Consider the following 21,673-nt stretch of genomic DNA (forward strand, 5'->3'; position numbering starts at 1 on the left):
TTTCTGTATTGACCTTCAGAAATGCTTTTAGCATGTGATAGCATGGCAGTACAGTAAAAGCAGACTCTGAAACCAGACAGCCTGGATCTGAATCCTGGCTGTGTTACTCACGAGTTCTAAGACTTGGAGCAAGTTAGTTAGTCTTTCTGTGCCTCCATTTCCATGAGGTTAATAGGAGGATAAAATTAATGAATACATGTAAAATGCTTAGAACCTATAAGAGCACTAGACAATTGCTATATATAATTACTGCTACCATGTGATTTTATATATATCTATATATATGTTTTTATGTTAACGTGTAATCCATACTGCAGGTTGTATGTAGTCTTTGATCTTCATCAGTAAGCGCTTCAAGTCCTCATTTTCAGCAAGCAAGTTAGTGTCATCTGCATATCACAGGTTATTAATGAGTCTTCCATCAATCCCGATGCCACGTTCTTCTTCATATAGTCCAGTTTCACGGTTTATTTGTTCAGCATATAGACTGGATAACTATAGTGAAAGGATACAACCTTGACGCACACCTTTCCTGATTTTAAACCGTGAAGTGTCCCCTTGTTTTGTTCAAACGACTGCCTCTTCGTCTATGTACAGGTTCCACATGAGCACAATTAAGTGTTCTGGAATTAACAGCCTGCGATATGCAGATGACACAACCTTGCTTGCTGAAAGCAGAGAGGACTTGAAGCACTTACTGATGAAGATCAAAGCCTTCAGTAAGGATTACATCTCAACATAAAGAAAACAAAAATTCTCACAATTAGCCCACCAAGCAACATCATGATAAACGGAAAGAAGACTGAAGCTGTCAAGGATTTCACTTTGCTTGGATCCAAAATCAACACCCATGGAAGCAACAGTCAAGAAATCAAGTGACATATTGCATTGGGCAAATCTGCTGCAAAAGACCTCTTTAAAGTGTTGAAAAGCAAAGATGTCACCTTGAAGACTAAGGTACACCTGATCCAAGCCACTGAATGTTCAATCGCCTCATATGCATGTGAAAGCTGGACAATAAATAAGGAAGACTGAAGAACTGATTCGTTTCAGTTACGGTGTTGGCCAAGAATACTGAATATACCATGGACTGCCAGAAAAATGAACAAATCTGTCCTGGAAGAAGTATAGCCAGAATGTTCCTTAGAAGCATGGACAGTAAAACTTCATCTCATGTACTTTGGACATGTTATCAGGAGGGACCAGTCCCTGGAGAAAGAAATCATACTTGGTAAAGTAGAGGGTCATCGAAAAAGAGGATGACCCTTGACGAGATGGACTGACCCAGTGGCTTGAACAACGGTTCAAACATAGCAATGACTGTGACGATGGCGCAGGACCAGGCAGTGTTTCATTCTGTTGTGCATGGGGTCGCTATGAGTTGGAACTGACTTGACCGCATCTAACAAAAACACATTCTTTAATTCTTCTTTTGTAAAATGCAGGTGAACAACCAAACTCATAAGTCTTCATTACTAATCATATTTAAATATATCAGTTCTCCTTTTCTTGCCAGAACACGTAAGTTCAGTAGAACAGAGGTTTCTAAACTTGGATGAAGTATCAGCAGGAAATGCATTTACTTGCAAAGAACAGGATTTCTGATCATCAGTAGCTAATGCAATTAGACGTTTAATTACCTCACAAAAATTTTAGAGGTGGGTGGGCCCAGGGTTCATTAGTTCAGCAGCTTAAAAACATCACACTCTGGATCACTGTCTCTGCAGTGCATTCGGTTTCCCCATCATGGCTGTGAGGTCTAGACATCATGTCTTCTCACAACCATATTCAGGCAAGAGTCGGGAGAAAAGTGCTTTCTTTTTATCAGTGAGGTAAATCTTCGCCAGCATGTCTCAAATTCCCCTCACAAGGCCACTCTAGTCGCAAGACAGGCTGTGACAGACAGAACCTGGCAAATAGAAAGAAGGGGTGGGCCAGGTTTGGAAATCCTGTAGTAAAGCACTGTGATGTTTCAGAATATGAAATACAGTCTTGATATTCTTTCAAATATCAAGGTGTGATAAACTGATTCATTACATTAAAACAAAACAAGGCCTTCCACCTCATTCCTACATGCTAAGTTCCAACAAAAAACAGTTTTTAGGTTGTTGTTGTTGTGTGCCGCTGAGTTGATTCCAACTCACAGTGACCCTACAGGACAGAGCAGAACTGCCCCATAGGGTTTCAAAGGAGTGGCTGGTGGATTCAAACTGCCAACCTTTTGGTTAGTAGCCTGAGCTGTTTTTAGGTTAGAAAGGATAATTCCTAAAGAAATGCATATTAACTAAATATAAGAATTGAATTTCAGTCTGCTTAATAAATCAAAAAACATCCTCTCCTAGCACTAAAGAACTAAATGCAGCTGTTAGTATGTGTCACTAGGTGATGCTCTTTGTTAAATTTCTCTCCCAGTAATCTGAGGAATTACAACTCATTCAGATAGGAAAGAACTTAAAATGCTAGGTCTAATTATAATCTAATTGGCACTTTAAAGACAAAAGTTGCATAGTCTAGAAAATCAATTTATATATAAAAAGGCAAGCCACATAAATTTATGGGAGGGAAATGTTCTGGAAGACTGTAAGTTTAGAATGTTGAGACTTCCAAGTATGGAGCATGGTATCTCTCCCCACTTACTTTTGTTTCCATTTTCTTTAATGTCTTAAAAAGCTTATATATTTTGTCACTAGAGTTCTTGAGTATTTTTGTTAATTTATTCCTAGCTACTTTATGTTTTTTTATGCCACTGAAATATCTTGGTCTAGACTTTTTTTACGATGAAATATTTTGAAGTACTTTGACACTACTTCTCTAAATACTTCAGTATGCATTTCTAAAATAACATTATCCTTCACAAAAATGATTCCTTAATATCATCTATTACCCAGTCTATATTTAAATTTCCTTAATCGTTCCCATTATTTCAACAAACTCAAAAACCAAATAGTCAAAAAATATAAAAAGGGGCTCAAGCTTATCAGAAATCAGGGAAGTGCAAATTAATAAGACAAAGAGATACTATTACACAAATATCAAATTAGGAGAAATTTAGAAGTCTGATACTAAATGTTGGCAAGGACGTGGAGCAACTGGAACTTATTTGTGGGAAGAGGGCCCTGGAAAAAGTTTGGCATTACATAATAAAGCTGAAGATGCATCTACCTTATGCCCCGTACTACTCCTAGAGCTATATCTAACAGAAATGCACACGAGTGCCAGGAGATATGTATAAAAATGCTGATGGCAGTGATCGCTTATAATAGGAAAAATCTGATGTCTCAAATATCTCTCAACATTAGAAAGAAAAATTAAATTGTGGTGTATTCACACAACGGAATACTACACAGTAATGTAAAATAAACAAATTACAGCTCTTACAACAATGCAAATCAATCTTACAGATTTTATAATGATGAAAAAATAGAAGAGATACAAAAGGACATGTATAGTATGTCTGTTCATGTAAAGTTCAAAAGTAATGCCTGCCACTTACTTTCAAATGATTCAGCCAATCAGATGTATATACGTATTTATTTATGGAGCCCCTGGGTGGTGCAGTTAAGTTCTCAACTGCTAACTGAAAGGTTGTCGGTTTGAATCCACCCAGAGGTGCCTAGGAAGAAAGACCTGGCAATCAACTTCTGAAAGATCAGTCATTGAAAACTCTATGGAGCACAGTTCTATTATAACACACACACAAGCATTTTGAGTCGGAAATGACTCCATGGTGACAGTTTTTTGGGTTTGGTTTTTTATTTATCCATAGAGAGATAAAGGTCCCTAAGTGGTGCAGTTTGCGCTCAGCTACTAAATGAAAGGTTGGTGGTTTGAATCCACCCTGCAGCACCACGAAAGAAAGTCCATAAGATTAAAGCCATTGAAAACCCTATGGAGCAGTGTTACTCTGTAACATACGAGGTCACCATGAGTTGGGGGCCAACTTAAGGGCAGCTAACAACAATAACAACATAAAGAAAATGTGGCAAAATGTTAACATTTGGGAATCTAGGCCAAGGGTATACAAATGTGCATGGTACTATTTTTGCTACTTTTCTGTACGTTTGAGATTTTTCCAAATAAAACATAGGGAAAAAGTTAAAAAAGGCAGATGAAGATAATCTACATTGTCAGGAATACACACATGAGTAGTAAAACTATAAAGGAAAATAATTATCAAAATTCAGGATAGTGTCAACTCTGGAAAGAAGGATGGACTTGTGATGAGGGAAGGCCACATAAGGGGTTTCTGGTGCTGACAATTTCTTCTGGGTGACAGATGTATGAACTTTCCCTTATAATTGTTAAACTGTACTTACATAGTTTTGCATTTTTTCCTGTATGTATATTTCACAAGAGAAAAAAAGGTAAAATGTGTTAAGGTATGCAAAAATACTTTAAAAAAAAAACTGTTATAAACTCATTAACTATTATTATAAAAAAGTAACAAAGTGTTTTTGCTTTATAGAGAGCAAATGTTAAGTAAGGGGCTTTTGCTATGTGGACTATTTACTTGAGATCAATCGATAAAAGGTAATTACTGAGGGCCAATTTTTGAGGCTAGCAACATAAGAAGTCTTATATTTACATGAGGTAGTCCTTACGTAACCATCAATTCTGAATCATTTTTAGTTTGACATTAGGTAACAGTCTTCTAAATAATTTCCACACACTGTAATTTAATATCTCAATACTCACTTTGGCAAATATTCTAGCATATGCTAATTAAAAATGTATTATAAGAAAATTGGATGAAAGCTTTATAATTACTCAAATTTTATCACACACAGTTTATGCTGTCCGTGTATAAATGCTGCCTATTTTCTATAGGTTTTCCAGTTTCACAGTAGTTTTTGCAAAGCCTTCAAAGTCAACAGTTGCTCAGAACTTCATGTTCTCAGACTGACACTTAATGTACTTATATTAGTTCACTTGATTGTCTTCTTCGGTGCCATCTAAATCAATATCAAAATCTAAACCACCATCACTTTCGTCTTCATTCCTTATGCAGCTGCTGCTTCTACAGTTTGAACCTCGATTATTTTCAATATTGTCTGTCTTTTCTGGTTCTTTAATAAACCTAATGATGGAAGAAAAAAAAAACTTTTTATTTCTCAGGCTTTCATTTAACAGTGAAGCTTAAAAAGACCCTGAATGCTACATTTCTTGATTAACAGGAGAATAATGAAATACGGGGGCCCTGGTGATGTAGTGGTTAAGCATTTGGCTGCTAACCAAAAGGTCGGCAGTTTGAATCCAGCAGCCGCTCCTTAGAAGCCCCACGGGGGCAGTTCTACTCTGTCCTATAGGGTTGCTATGAATCAGAATCAACTTGACAGCAACGAGTTTGGTGTTTCTTTTTTTTTTTTGCTTAATGAAATAAGCATACAGGAAAAGATCCTTGAAGACTAACTTTAATTCAAGATCCAACCAATTATAATACTGTTGACAATGAAGTAGGCTCAGAGAAATTAATTACATGATGTCCATAAAAGAAAAAAGAGTAATTCTTTTGTAATGAATGTGAATCTCATAGTAAAGATCACTCTTTTTTTTCCTAAAAATATAAAATTTCATTTTTATTATAACGACAGAAAAATTCAACAACTATTTTTTGGCCAGGTAGAAAAAAAATCTACATTAGCATGATATACTAGAACTTAAAACTCTAAGAGTTACTGAACGTTTCAGTAAAAGAACATTCATGTGACAATTACTAAAAAAAAATTCCAAACATAAAAGTTAATACTTACGGAATAACAATGTCTTCTTTCTTTCCACATTTAGCACAAACTTCAAGTTCACAAGCACAAGGTCTACACATTATGTGATAAGAATCCTTCACTGTCTTTTGTAAACATTTAACACTAAAAGAGGAAAAGAAAATCAAATATGAAATTTTTTACTAATTACTTAAGATTTATTGGATGAAATAAGGGGTGTCATCATAAAAATTTTCATTGTAAAATTTTTTGTTAAATTATTTTGGTGTTTGCTTTGGCTTTCTAAAAAGCTTTACCTAAATTACTCTGGCATAAAAATAGATTTTAGAAAATTATATCATTAGAACACACATGGATGAAGTTCTAAATAATCTTACTGGATTAGGAAAATAGTCACAATGCTTTTTGGCTTCAGTTTAAAACGTTTTAAAATAATATTAAAGAATGAGTCTGTAGTTAGGTTCATCTGAGGCTTCAAGAAAATTACAGTGTTTTCATTTTTATGAAGATTTTGTTTCACACTAGGGATCCCTGGGCTAAACCAATCTCTAAGTATTCAAACTGCTAATTCAAGAATAAAATTGTATTTACGGACTGTTTGTGTTAAAATTTGCATGTAAAGTATGTTTAAAAATGGGATACCAAGTATGAAGTCTGAAGTCAAAAGATTCTAGATTCTACATTCTCTATCCATCTAATCCCAAGAACAAAAACAACCGAAATAAACTCGATGCCGTCAAGTCGGGTCCAGCTCATAGCGACCGTATAGGAAAGAGCAGAACTGCCCCATATGGTTTCCAAGGAGTGGCTGGTGGATTTGAACTGCTGATCTTTAGGTTAGCAGCCAAGCTCTTAACCACTGCGCCACCAGGCCCTAGTCCCAAGAACAGTGACTCTTAAAGAGTAATCATCAAATACTTGCATAGCTTATTAAAATGCAGATTCCTGGGTTCCATCCAAGATTTATATAATCAGAGTCTCTGGGGATGAGTCCCAAGAATCTGTATGTTAAATGAGCTCAAGTAATTCTCATGTACACTACCATGAGAGCCCTTCACCTAGATCAAAGGAATCCTGCCTTGATATTCAAGTGGGGCTTTTCCAGTGTTCCTATTTCTAGTTGAGACTATGATGGTCAATTAACAGAATGGAATGAATTCTAGTGCTGAAAGCAAATTAGGCTCTTTCAAACTCAAGCGCACTCTGAAAATCAGTCAGGTTTTGCTAGGCTAGTAGCTCTCTGAACACAAATAACACCTATCTTATAGCAACACAAGGGTATGTATGTATATGTATGTATATACATATTTAGAATGTTATTTTTTCCTTTTCATAAATGTGAAATAATTACAAAAAATTTCAGAAGTTAATAGGCTTCCAGTTTCTCTGTCACAAAAGTAGACCACAGTGTGCCTTCTCTTTCAAAACTCTTATCCAGGTTTTACGTCCTCATGGGGAGTACAGTGAGGGAAGGTAATAGTTTCTGCATTTTTTTTTTTACCTCAATACTACGTTTGCCTATCCAAAGAATCTTGATCTTAAGCACAGAATGGTTTAGATATTATTTTAATCATAAGAGATATTCATTCCAAGCTGTCATAGAAGCTGGAAGAGGCAAGAAAGGATGTTCCCCTAGAGCCCACAGAGAGAGTGCACAGTCCTGTGACAGCCCTGAATTCAAACATCTAGCCTCCAGAACTGTGAGAAAATAAATCTCTGTTCTTTAAAGCCACTGGGATATTCTGTTATGGCAAATGAGGAAACTAAGACAGAGTATATGAAACTAGGATGGTTCAGTGAAAAATACAAAAGTAAAGAAAAGGCAATGAAAATCTAATACATGTTCACTGCATATTTAAGAATGAAAATCAAGGGCAGAATTTGGAGTTTTCAATGGACCACTGTAAGCACTAGAAGATATTATTTTGAAAATAAAGGAGTAGGGAAAGAACATTGATTTGGGAAACCAGAGGTCTAGATCCTTGTCCAGCTTTGACATGTCCTTTGCCATATAATCTTGTGAAAGTCACCTTAGCTTCTCTGAGTCTCATTGTTTACAGTGGTGAGTAAGGGTGTTGGCACTTTAGCATGAACAAAGACAGTGGCACCAAAGCCTACTAGCAATCACTGTATTCTCCACCTCCACAAACTCATAAAAACCAAAACCGAAAAACTGACAGACTTTTTGATGACATCTTTAGTGATATTAACACATGATTTTTTATATCGTATAATAAAATACATCAATATTTAGAAGGTCTGATTAAGTCAGTAAACCAGTATTTTCCAAATGACCCCTGCATGATGTTACAAAATCGTATGTGGGTTAAAAGCATCCATTCAAAGTGCAAGACAGACTAATGGATTTTAGTGTAACAATGTACACAGAGTTTATTAATGTACTTTCAGATTCCACATAGCAACTAACCTTAAAGAAATTATCATTTGTTGAAATGTGGTTTAGTATCAAAGGCAAATATTGACAATCATCTGCAAAGGCTATTAAAATTTACTCTCTTCTAAGGACATTTTTGTGAAGCTAGATTTTTCTCAAACATTTCAATTTAGAATTTAGAGGCAGATTTGAAATCTAGCTGACTTCTAATAAGCCAGACATTAGATTTGTAAAATGTAAAACAATGCCTCTCTACTCAGGATGTTTTTTCCAAAAAGTTATTTTTCATTAAAAATGTTATTAACACTTAATGAGTATATTCGTATATTTACTATTATTTTCAACATTTCTCAGTTTTTGTATCTATTACAGTAAATATCAATAGATACAATCTAGGTAAGTACACACAAACGAAGCTCTTTGGGATACTCAATAATTTGTAAGAGTATAAAGAGGTTCTCAGGACAAAAAGTTTGAGAACAGCCAATCTAGACGATAAATACAAAGGTGAAAAAAACTGTATCTTCTGTTTCTAGTACTTGCCAGAAATCAAAGGCTTTATTTTGCTCTATTACGGCTTTCCTGGCACCGTCTTTGTCTCCTGATTATGTTATTACACGTTAACCTTTACCATAATTCAGCTTCCCATGTAGTACTCTCATGTATGTGATGACTAGGTGCTTTGGTAAACAGTGAGCTCTGGTGCTCCACCCTTGAGGTACAAAAAACAGAAACAACACTGACAGAGTCCCTAAAGTCACATTTCCTGCAGTGGCTCTAAATAACCTGTGCTCAGCATGAGAAGATTCTGAACCACACCATGAAATTGTAACATACACTACCTAGAAAATGCTTTTAAAGGAACAATATCCCCAAATTTCAAGAACTGTGAGTACAAGAGGTTAAATTTCACTTCCCTACATCCTAAGAGTATGTGTTTGAAAGGAAGTGGAGGGGTTGTACTATCTTATTGCGGTAATTCTGATTAGAATAATTCTTAAGAGTACAAAATACTAATCTATCACCAAGAGTAGTTTAGAAAAAAGGAGAGAATGGAATTTTAAATCAGAGCTTGCTGTGTTAATCAACATTAATGTCAAAAAGTAGGTTTCATGCACAGGGGAACAAATGGTGGAGGTAATGAAAAATCTCCCCTTTTACCTTCCAAAATATTAAGACCCAGATTCCGGGCAAGAATACAGCCAGGGTTTATAGTCTCCATACACTACATTATGGTGTAATGAGCGACCTGTGACCAAAACTCCACTCTACATCGTTTTAATCCTAGAATACGATGACCCAATTCTCTTATTACTGATCAACCTTCATGGCCTCAATCTATTATAAAAACTGCTAGAACTAAGACAACATACCATTCCTAGTTCTTATTCATGAAGTCATGCTGCATTATCGGGGGAAAAGGTATCCAGTTACAGGGCTTTTCCTCAGCTACTTATGGTATACTTTTACCACGTTTATAGAGAACAGGGGCAGGAAGGGTAAAGAAAAGAAACTGTTGAACCATAGTTGAACCTTTTACCAGTTTTTACATTCTGCTTGGATTCTGGCAAATAGCATACACTGTTCAACTATGGTCATCCCAGTCACCTCTGCCATCACAAACTACATAAATAAACTACATAAAGGTATACACTGGCAGGGGGGGTAGGCTGATGTCCTATTTTACTATAACAGAAATATCACAAGTGGATGGCTTTGACAAACAGAAATATATCCTCTCACAGTTTAGAAGGCTAGAAGTCCAAATTCAGGATGCCAGCTCTAGGGGAAGGCTTTCTGTCAGCTTGCTCTAGGGGAAGGCTTTCTCTGTCAGCTCTCGGGGAAGGCTTTCTCTCTCTGTCAGCTCTCGGGGAAGGTCCTTGTCATCAATCTTTCTCTGGTTTAGGAGCGTCTCAGTACAGGGACCCCGAGTCGAAAGGATATGCCATTCTCCTGACTCTTGTTTCTTGGTGGTATGAGGTCCCCATGTCTCTCTGCTTGCTTCTCTCTTTTATTATCTCAAAAGAGATTGACTTAAGGCACAACCTGATCTTGTAGAGTGAGTCCCGTCTTATTAACTGCTGCTAATCACACCTCATTAACATCACAGAGGTAGGATTTACAACACATAGGAAAATCACATCAGATCACTAAATGGTGGACAAGCACAGCTGATAATGAAAGTTTAATCACTAAATATCCCTTTCGCCTGCTGTATTTCAGAATAATTTTTTCTTCCTTATTTATTGCCTCCTTCACAGTAATAAGTAATCAATTTTTCACTGGTCTGGTAATGTGATTTCCAATAAATGCATTTGTTTCTAGTAATGCATTGTTTTCAGTGAAATTGACTGGGATGTCCCCTTGAAGTTTGGTGCAAAATTTAATTCAACACTTATAAATTCCAATCCTTCCCTCTTAGCCAATAAAATTTATAAAATGTAAACAACTGGTATGAACTTCACTTTCATATTTCAATCCAGTCTAATGCATAGGTTAAGAACAAAAATGATGTTTGAAACATTGGCAAGATGGGAAGGGGTCTGGATACACTGGATACATACAATCCAATCGCTATGTTTAGTTTAAATGGTAACAATAATCCTTAGAAAACTAGTCATTAGGCAATAAACATGTAAATTAAGCATCTGATTTTTACCAAGGCCTTTTAGTATCTGTTTCTTCTTGCCATATGTGCCAATCTCAAGGCACTCTCCTTTAGCAATTTCCCTATATAGAATATCACCAAGTCCACAGCCTTCTCTGGCTATGATTCTGCTATACACAAAAATATAAAGCTTTCACATTTCCATTCTATATCAGTTTGGAGAGCACCAATGCTTCCTAACACTTAAGACAGTTTTTCTATTAGAAGATCCCATAATAAAGCATTCGATTTTTAGATATCCTCATATAAATGTATTCTTTAAATTTAAACGAGAAGGAATAATACGTAAAAATTCTTTACATAGCAGTTTACTGGAAAAAATATCTGTTTATTTTTCCTTTTTATTGGAATCTGCTGTTTATTTCTCCCACATATGCAATATAATTTTGTATCATTAATGGCTCAGAGACCAGTCACAAGTGTATTTTATTAAAAGAAGTGGTGCTTCTGGAATCCAAAGAGGTGGTAAATATGCTCACTTTTGCAATACATCAAAATGGAGGCAAGTTGAAGTGTTTAGAACATGTGGATTGTAGCTGGTGCTTTCTGTGCACTTATTTGCTTCCTTTGTAAAATGAGGGCAGTGGTACTCTTAAGAAAAATTTTACAGGCAAGCACTTTTTCCCTTTGAAAATAAACGGGTTAAAAAATAAGGGAGTTGGTCTACAAAGATCTTTAGCTAATCTGGTTAGAGAAAAGCTTTGTAGTAAAGAGGGAGCAAACACATGGTTAGGGAAACAAGTCATACACACAGTGGCATGAGCTGTTTAGCAACACCTCATCCCCCTCTATCTCACTTTCTCCCAAATAGTATTACTTTTTTTCTCTCATAGTTTGGAGGACCCCAGCAAACCCTTCCCCTCCCCGCCCCCCCCCCCCCACAAAATAAAAACTAAAAAAAAAAACAAACCCACTGCCATCAAGTCAATTCTGACTCATAGCAACCCTGTAGGACAGAGTAGAACTGCCCCATAGAGTTTCCAAGGAGCACCTGGTGGATTTGAACTGCCAACCTTTTGTTTAGCAGCCAAGCTCTTAACCACTGCACCACCAGGGCTCCACCTACACAATGGTAGACTACAACAGTAGCACTTCTCTGGACAAAGCTCCACTTAGCCTCCTGCTGCTAGAGACCCAATCCTTCCTCCACTGAAGCCCCTGAAACATTTATTTTGAACAAGTTTTTTTTTAAAACCACTGGTTTATTCAACTCTGGACCAGCAAAGGAATGTGGCAGAGGTGAGATGAGATGCCAAGACAATTTTAAGAGAAAGTGGAAAATGTTATTTATTCAATGCAATGAAGTATGAAGAAATAAGGACTGCACTGAGGCAGTCAGTGAAAATAAAAATTGAGAGGCAATAAATTAAAAAATTATCAACCAGGAGGTGCAAGCACCTGGATGTGAGGGCCAGGGGAGTAACTTTCTTTAATGAAAAAATTTAATGAAAAGGAAACCGTGTTTTAGGCAAAAAGCACCCACATGACAAGAAACCATTAGGCCAGACATCCCTAGAAAACGTTGGTAACAATGCGTTACACCAGTTCTTTCCCTCTTCACTTGAAACTATTTTTATGATGAAATCTACCTTCAGTGAACACTCATCTTGCAGCACAGCATTTAAGCTGGGTCTCTTCTCCCCATTCATGGCAGTTTTGCTTTAGCCTGCTGTATTTATTAGACTCCTGAGTAAGCTTTCGTTTTAGTCAAGAATTTTATAGCCGAAAAGTTTTAAAACCACTGAACTAATATATACAGGGCATTTTAGGACCCTGACCTTCTGAGTATCCATCTATTTCATATAGAGCAGGGTTTTTCAACTGGGACACTACTGACATCTTCAACTGGGTAATTCTTTGCTATAGAGGCTGTCCTGTGCATTACAGAATGTTTAGCAGGTCCCTCTACCCACTGGACATCAGTGGCACCAGCCCCTCTACCTCCTAGGACATAACAGTCAAAAATGTCTCCAGACATTGCTAAATGTACCCTGGCAGGCAAAATCATCTCCAGATGAGAACCACTGATTTTTTACAGCTTCTCAAATTCTAATTGTGGACCCTAATCTGTTTGTGGCATTTTGCTGTTTTATACCAGCGTCTCCTTTCTCTTCTGCTACTCTGGCAATATTAAAAATGAGCTAACACTATATTACTAGCGATTTTTTTTTTTTTGGATGGGTGGGAATAAAAAAGAGGCAGGCTACAGAGCCTAAGATAAATGCAGGTATTTGCCAACCATACTTCTAAATATGAGAAAAAGGTTGCTTAGTTACCTGAAACATAAGGCAAAAGAAGATTTTAGGTACCAGCTTAGGCATTTCAGTATCTGAAAGTAAAACATATTTGTTTTTACATATATATATATATATATATATATTTTTTTTTTTAAAGCAGGATTATATATCTAGTAATTAGCACTTGACAGCTTTCACAGACAAGATAGGGGACTTCTATGGAAATTAACATAGTATCAGGCTCAGGTGAAGAGGAGAAAAGAAGGACTTTTTGAATGAATATGAAGGCATACAATAAGGAGGAATCACTGTGGGAAAATAGAAAACTTGAGCTTTAGAACACATCAATTTGCATTTAAATCCTAACTCCATCTACTTTACTAGCTTCATGATCTTGGATAAGACTTTTAATCCCTCTGAGCTCAGAATGAGGTGCACTGGTGGCACAGTGGTTAAGCGCTTGGCTGCTAACAGAAAGGTAGTCGGTTCGAACTCACCAGCCACTTCACAGGAGAAAGATGTGACAGTCTGGTTTTGTAAAGATTTACAGCCTTGGAAACCTTATGGGGCAGCTCTACTATAGGGTTGCTATGAGTCGGAATTGACTCAACGGCAATGGGTTTTTTTTTTTTTGACCTCAGAATAATGGAAAGAGCCCGTTTCATTTCTTGCCTTGCATTGCTTGAAGACAGTCTTTTAACCATCTGTATTTCTAATATCAGAAAAACTATATAAATGTCTATAAATGGCTTTCAAGTAAAAGAAAAAAAATCAAGATCCTTTCCTTCTTTAAGAGTTAAACGTATCATTTTGTATTTATAAGATCTCTTGGTTTTCTGATAATTCAACTCCACACCATTATTTACAGTGTTCATGAATGACTTGGGACTGATCAGGAATGATAATAATTTCAATTTATCCTTGGGTTTTCTTTTTAAAAAATCAAAAACAGAGCACTTGAAAAACGAGGTTTTATACAAAAAGACTAATACTTGTCCTGAACCACAATTTCTATATATATGTTAGTATACTGAAGTCTGAACCCTTTTATTCAGGTCCAATGATGATTACAGCATTTAGGTGTCAAGGGAGATAGATGTTAGCAGCAGCGTACCAGCTCTCCACCAGGGAGTAGCAGGTACCAGCCTTAAGGTCAAAAGATGTGAGCTGGAATGGGTGGAAAGCCAGGATCCTGGTACAGACTGGGCTGAGTTCTAATTAAGCGGCACGATATAAAACAAGGGTGGTGACTATTTTAGCACTTCTACAGAGAAGCTACAAAAAAACTGAGCATTATTTTTCTAAGTCTTTTACTTTAGTTCTATAAAGACCTAAAGCTTTAAGTTTCCGGTGATATTTAAAATCACCCTATTGTATCACACTATTTACACATCACTGAGAGATGACATGCTTTTTATCCCCTCTCCTCTCATGGCCATCATCCCATCCTGCCTTAGCAAATGCACAATTTTCAATTCATTCCTCTTCCCTAACTCAAGTTAGGGTATCTATTCTTTTCTACAAAGTCTTCTGGGGATGGTCCAGGGTTGTTTTCAGTAACTGGAAGAAACTGCCATAAAGAACATGCTTTTCAAAATCCTTCAGCATCTCACTTCACTGAAAAAAGGAAAAACAGAAACATTAAATATTTTCTGCTGATATAAACACAATTGTTTGTTTTACAGCCCTGTCTAATCTTTGGATGAAAGGTGGACTTCGGTAGTCGCTTCAGTTCTGAGTAAGCAGGGTGTCCGGGGGACACAGTCTTGGGGTGAAACAGTCATATTTTGAATGCAATTTTTGCTTCCTATGAGTAAAGCAGATCATTTTGAATAGCTTAGATAACAAATTATTTTTCTTGTATCTAACTTTTTGTATCGGCTCCCATGGACAAAGGAAATTTGCTAATTGTGCATGGTTTTTGGTAATTCACAAGACAGGACAGAGTTGCTGACCTTTGGGTCCCCATGTTCTGCAGAACAAAACATAAGATTTGCTACTAACACTGTTTCTTTTACCTTTGTTTTTAACTGAGTTTTTTTCCTTTCTGAATAAACATTTATTCCTCTAGGATTTAAAGTATGCAAATTGTTCTGCAGCCATAAAAATATTATGGAGTCCCTGGGTGGCGCAAAGGTTAAGCACTGAACTAATAGCCAAAAGGTTGGCAGTTTGAAACCACCCAGAGGCACCTCGAAGGCAGGCCTGGCAAAAGGTCACAGCTTTGAAAACCCTACTGAGCTGTTCTACTCTGCACACATGGGGTCGCCATGAGTTGAAACTGACTCAACGGTAACTAACAACAATTAACATAAAAATATTAATAATACACAAAAAGCGGGGAAAATCCAAGGGTTGTCTGAAATAAATCAGTTCAGAAATTCTGCAGTAAAACACAGCATCTGGAAAATTTATAACTGATATGCTCTTTTACACATTGGCACATTCGTAATGAAGATAAACATACAGGATGTAGCACATATTCAGAAGAGATTAAAATGCAGATAATGGAAAAGGCAGGAATGTTTTAAAATAGTTTTCTCTGTTATAGCACTAACGTATTAAAATGATTTGGCTTAATACTTATTATCTATACTTCAAATTCTTTCAAGAAATAACTCTACCAAGTGAAAATGGAGATAGGTGAAGAAATCTCCATATACTTTTCTAGAATGGAAAATCTGTTTAGAATATTTAGAAAGCTACAAATCGCATTAAGCCTATCGACTAAAACTATGTGGCTTATAGCACAATCACTACCTAATTATTATAGAACACAGTTAATTCATTAATTCATTCATGGAAATCTAGAATCAGATAGTACCAAAATTTGCCAAATTTCACTTCTGCTAATTTTGGCTAGTAAACAGAAAACCTATCAGATTTGTTTAAAAGTGTTTTCTTTTAGGATGAAATGCTGGAGAACACGAAGAAAAGACTGAAATATAGAAAAACTTGTATAACTATTTAAAAGGAAGATTATCTATAGCTGTAATAAATACTAAAACTTCCGCTCTGAATAGTAATCGCTGTACAGTTAATTACTTAATATGATCCTTCTAGCCATTCATGGTCTTGTGGCTTCCACAGAATGACTGGGTGGGACTATGCAAATAAGGTACTTGTGGCCCACCAATAGGATTGGACAGCCTACTAATAATGCAAATAAGATACATGGAATCCTGTGGGATTGGGACCATGCAAATAAGGTGTATAGAACCCTAAAAAGGGGATTGGTCAGTTTTGCCATCCCACTAGGCTTAAAATGACCCATCCCAGGGCTAGAAGGGGGAGCCTTACTATCATCAAGAAAGAAGAGCCAGGAGTGGAGCATGACCTTTGGACCCAGGGTCCCTGTGCTGAGAATCTCCTAGACTCAGGAGACAAAGAGAGCCGTAACACTGGAGAAGATGGAACGGTGGGCTTCCTCACAAAGCAAGGTGGCTACAGTGGGCATGCCAACCCGTGGAGCGAGAGAGCTGAGTGCCTTCAGGCAGACGGCTTGCTGGCAGAGTGGGGTGCTTCTAGGCACTTGGCGGAGCTAGGCTCGCTGACCCATGGAGTGAGAGAGCTGAACGCCTTTGAGCCAAGGCTTCCTGGTGGACTGGGGTGCCTTCGGGCACTTTTTGGAGGCGCTAAAGAGCTTTGTGACACTTGATTGAGTGGGGCTGAGGGCTGAAGGCCAAGGGCTATGGGCTGAGAGAGGGAGCCTGTCCTCAGGGGGCTGAGAAAGCTGTTCCACACTGAAGAAGGAAGACCTTGCCTACATGCTTCCTAATCCTGATCCCAAGTCATAACCTGTTACTTCCCTAATAAACTCCGTAACTGTGAGTCTGGTCTGTGAGTTCTGTGTGGCCATTGCAATGGATTACCAAACCCAGCAGAGAAATAGTGTGCTGTAGGAGGGACGGCTGATGTCAGAATTGGTAAAAAGAATAGATGGAAGTGGTATGTCTGACCTCCACCTCATAGGAGTCAGCCTGGGGCTGATGATGATCTTGATTCTCTCTCCTCCCCCTTGTGAAGTTAGATGAAGAGGTCAGACATTTTTATAATACTGGGAAAAAATCTAAAAAGTTGAAGTTAGTCTATGCTTTTTATCTTTCATAAAACAATTTTTTTGAAAGGCTTACATAACAAATCTTTTTTTCTCCCTTCTAAATAATATAGCTTCAAAATCTTCAAAGAGTAAATTTTCTTTTGATCTTTAAAATGTAAATTTACACAAGTTAAAAGCAAGACTTACACGGTATTAAAAAGAAGCATCTTAGGTAAAATAAATCACCCAAATTAAAACCCTCAAAGCTGTTAAATATTCTCAAATAAACCAATTACCACATAGCTTGAGTTTTAGATTCACAAAACAGCTAACGTAATTTTTCTATAGAAATAAACACCAAAGGTTTAAGTTACACTTACCATTTAGACTGACCTTCTACACTTTAGGTAAAATCTATAATAAATACTGGAGATAGAATCTTGCTTTTCTCTTCTTTCTTCCAACCCGCCTTTTATGAACAAGGTTCTATAAAAATGGTGCATTACTTATTAATGGAAGCAGGGGGCAGCGAATGATGAATCCACTTTTACAATGTCTGCCTTCACAAACAGGGATGTAGCTCGTAAGACTGAAATTCTACATGGGAGACAAATTGTTTTTCCATTTACTCTAATATTTTTTGGACACAATTCTGAAATTTGGGGAATGAAATAATAAACTATGATACACATATCACAGATAAGGTATTTAAGAAATTTGTCAACTCACCATTTTTTAGGCTTTGATAGTGGTTTGTATTTGCTATATTTTACACGCCATTCGAGAACTTCTTTACAGTGTTGACATACTCCATCATGAAATTTTGCATTTATTTTCTTAAAAACAAATAGAAATACAAATTGAGAATTTCACCCATGTGAGCAAGCTTTGCTAAACTCATGAAAAAGTCACATGAGGAATTTGTTTTTTTAAAAAAAATAATTAACTTTAATTTCAATAACATTTTATGATATACTATGTATTTTGTGTACATTACTCATTTACTTTGGTTTTTTACAAAGGCCATGGTTCTTAACTGAAGTGTAGCTCAGAATCATCTAGAAAACTTTTTAACCTCCTGGCAGGTGTATTTTGAGAAAGTCCTCCCTATTGATTCTGATGTGTACATTTGTCAAAACTCAAACTGTACACTTAAGATCTGTGCGTGTTATTGTACGTAAATTATACCTCAACAAAAATGTAATAAGAAAACCCAACTTATATTTTAAGACTACCGTTTCAACAATTCAAATCCTACTAGCGAGAGTTAGAATTAAACTGGGAAATCAGATAGTCTTGAATTACCAGTCTGTAGGGGAGAGATAGTCTTGAATTACCAGTCTGTAAGGGAGAAGAGAGACTATGAAAGTTGAGAAAGGAGTGCCGGTGAGAAGCAGTTGGAAGCAAGAAAGCATTTAATTATTCAACTTAATCCTTTTGTATTCCCACATAAGGAAAAATGTCTTAGAAAAGTTACCCTTGCTAACTGGCTTTCTGTAAAGCAGAAAATAAGAAAGCATTTATGAGTGTCTGTGGTCGAAAAGGGGTTTTATGAGAGAAAATGTTTTTATTATAATTTTCTTCTCAAAATGTGTTGGAAAATAAGGACAGGAAAATTTTAAATATGCCATATGTTTTCCATGATAGTTCTATATAACATATTTGTTTGATTCAGGACCTAGACTATCTATTTTCACTAAGTACGGAGAATTCTTTAATCTACTTTGGCTGTGGAAACTTGGTCTTTGCCTATTGTTGGAATAATGAGAACAGTTTAAATTTTCTTTGTTTCCTTTTTTAATTTCTCAAGGGGAGAAAGAAAAGCAATCCAAAACATACAGTTTCTTTGGGAGGTTATTTGATACTGAATTTAGAGATCACCTGAAAGAAAACCAAACCTTTAAACAGTGCTTGATATTCTTGAAAGTTATAAACAAAAAGGTAAAATAATTTGACAAAGCAATTATTTAAAGAGAAAACGTTTCAACGGTATCTTCAAAAACCATAAATGAAGCTGTGAAATTATGTCTGAGTTTAATCTATGGTGCAAAACATACTCTGTTACTCATGAACTGTGAACATTATAACAACCGAGACAGCTACTGCCGGAAGGCACGGGCATTCCTTTCTTCCTCACATAGAGAGACTCCGGGAAAATAAATTCAGCATGCCACTATATTCCCACCTTACTACATGGTCTGTTAACTGCTGTCAGAAAGGGAAATTTGTGTTTACATGCCAAACTCCTTTCCGTCTCAGCCTTGGTTATTGCGTACAGAGTTTGCTAAGAAACGCCCAGAACCAAAGCACATTTTATCATTTTGCCCTCGCTATCTCTGTTGCCTAGAATATCTTACTAAAAGCATTATTTATTTTTTCATAACTCTAACGATAATAGGAACAAGAAAATGACTTTGAACGATGATTATAACATGAATGGGATAAACTTTCTAACCAGAATAGTCTTAGAATGCAGAGCATTTCATTACCTGCAATTTTATTACATGTAACATTCTCTGCTTATTAACAAGGAAGCGTGGATTTGGTTTCTTGCTTGTTTCTGTATCCAATTTCTAACAAGTTCATCTTGATTTACAAAACTGTGCATAGTTTGGAAACTGGTTTCTTTAGGATGGATCTACAGTAGAACAAAGGAGGTCTTTGTGGGAACTTGTCCTGTGAGTGATGTGTGAAGCAGTATAAATGGAGATGTTGTACAGGGTTCACATGACTAACAGGCACTACAAAATTAAGCTTGATTTTCATGGTTAGAAATAGTTTTAGAAAGAACGAAAACTGTGCACCTTACTTTACCATGTTTTGGCAAACTTGAAGAGGAAATGAATTCCAGAGATGTGAAAAAAAACTCAAAACCAAACCCACTGTTGCTGAGTTGATTCCAACTCATAATGACCCTAAAGGGCACAGTACAACTGTCCCACAGGGTTTCTGAGGCTGTGAATCTTTATGGAAGTAGACTGCCACACCTTTGTCCTGTGGTGCTGCTGGTAGGTTCGAACCACTGATCTTTTTGGTTAGCAGCCAAGCACTTAACCACTGCACCACCGGGGTTCCTTAGAGATGTGAGTAGTGAAAGCGAAATCCTAGTTCTAGGAATCAACAAGCCTGAGAGCAAAGGAGATGACAATCTTAATTTACTCACACCTATGTTTACGACCAACCCAGCTGTGGCAATTAATGGGTTGCCAAACTCATGGTAAAAGATCACAAGTTATTAAGGCTAAGGTTTAAGAATGTCCAAACATAAAATCAAAACTTAGTTTTATAAACACAAACGCTTTTAAAGATCATTCAGTTTAACAAGCTACTTTACAGATTTTTAAAGGAAAAATCCTTGTTTATCAAGTGAATAATCTTTTTCCCCCTAAGTTAGAGTAAATTTGTTGTTGCTAGTTGCCGTAGAGTCAATTCCAACATAGGGTGCCCCATGTGTTTCAGAGTAAAACTGCTCCATAGGGCTTTCTTGGCTGTAATCTTTACGGACGCAGATCCCCAGGCCTTCTTTCTTCTGTGGCACCACTGGGTAAGTTCAAACCACCAACATTTAGGTTAGCAGGTGATTGCAAACCACTTGTTCCACCCAGGCTCCTTAAAAATATTCTTAGCCATTGTTAATTAAAGGAAAAAAATACACACACACACACACCACTCCTCACTTATCGACATAGTTAGATTCCAAAGACCAGGTCACTATGCGAAAATTGGCATCATGCAAAAATGGAAGCTGACCACATCAGATCACAAAATGGAGGATGACCACATCATTACATAACAGCCAAATTACATCACTGCATATCACCACATTACATCATTACATAACTGCTAAACTAGTGAGAATCATGGCCCAGCCAAGCTGACACATAACCTTAACCATCAAAGCCAGTGTTACTCTCGCCTTGCACCTCGGCGTTCGTTACTGCCAGACATACAACGTTAATGTGCAAAATAGTCGGATAGTAGATTTTTTACTATTGTTGTAAATGCGAAATGTCAGATAACAAGGCAGTTGATAAGTGAGGAGTAGGGTGTGTGTGTGTGTGTGTGTGTGTGTGTGTGTGTGTGTGTGTGTGTGTGTGTGTGTAAGCAAGTGTTGTTATCACTGCTTTAAGTATTCTGTTGTTAGACAATACATCTTTGGTAATATAATACAACAATCCCAAACAGAAACTGGGGGAGAACTTCATCTCTCAAGACGGCTGATCTTGTTGTGTGCCACCAAGGCAATTCAACGTTCCACAGAATTTCCTAGGCTATAATCTTTACAGGAGCAGATCACCAGATCTTTTCTCCTGCGGAGTGGTTGATAGGTTCAAACTGCTGATATTTTGGTTAGCAGTTGAGCCCTTAACTATTGCTCATCACTGCTCCTCCCAAGAAGGCAGCAAGAGCAAATTGTAAATATAACATCTCCGTCAACATGCTGATGCTGAAAAATGTTTTATAAAATTTAAAGTATCATTTAACAGAAGAAAGATACAATGATGGAGGGACATGGAATTTGAATACCATTCAAGGGCAACAAATGTAATTTCATATCGTAATTCTTTCAGAAATGCTGAAGATAAAACAATTTCTTCCCTTCATTAATAGAAA

General features: G+C 36.8%; 1 protein-coding gene across 2 annotated transcripts in view; it reads right to left on the reverse strand.

The window, feature by feature from the left end:
• Positions 1-3,739: 3,739 nt before the first annotated feature.
• The window catches only part of CUNH9orf85 (chromosome unknown C9orf85 homolog), a 40,961-nt gene continuing 23,027 nt past the window's right edge, over positions 3,740-21,673 (reverse strand). The window contains exons 1-4 of one of the 2 annotated variants that reach the window (XM_023737756.1): positions 19,549-19,996; positions 17,789-17,895; positions 5,751-5,864; positions 3,740-5,077 (exon numbers count right to left, since the gene is read on the reverse strand). In XM_023737756.1, the coding sequence (XP_023593524.1) occupies positions 4,921-5,077; positions 5,751-5,864; positions 17,789-17,895; positions 19,549-19,572 (402 nt within the window). In that variant the 5' untranslated portion in view covers positions 19,573-19,996 and the 3' untranslated portion in view covers positions 3,740-4,920. Of the gene's footprint in view, positions 5,078-5,750; positions 5,865-17,788; positions 17,896-19,548; positions 19,997-21,673 lie in introns of those variants that run through there. The other variant, XM_004383294.2, reaches the window with a different exon arrangement.

The sequence above is a fragment of the Trichechus manatus genome, unplaced genomic scaffold (genome assembly GCF_000243295.1).
Source record: "Trichechus manatus latirostris isolate Lorelei unplaced genomic scaffold, TriManLat1.0 scaffold00107, whole genome shotgun sequence".
Lineage (NCBI taxonomy): Eukaryota > Metazoa > Chordata > Mammalia > Sirenia > Trichechidae > Trichechus > Trichechus manatus.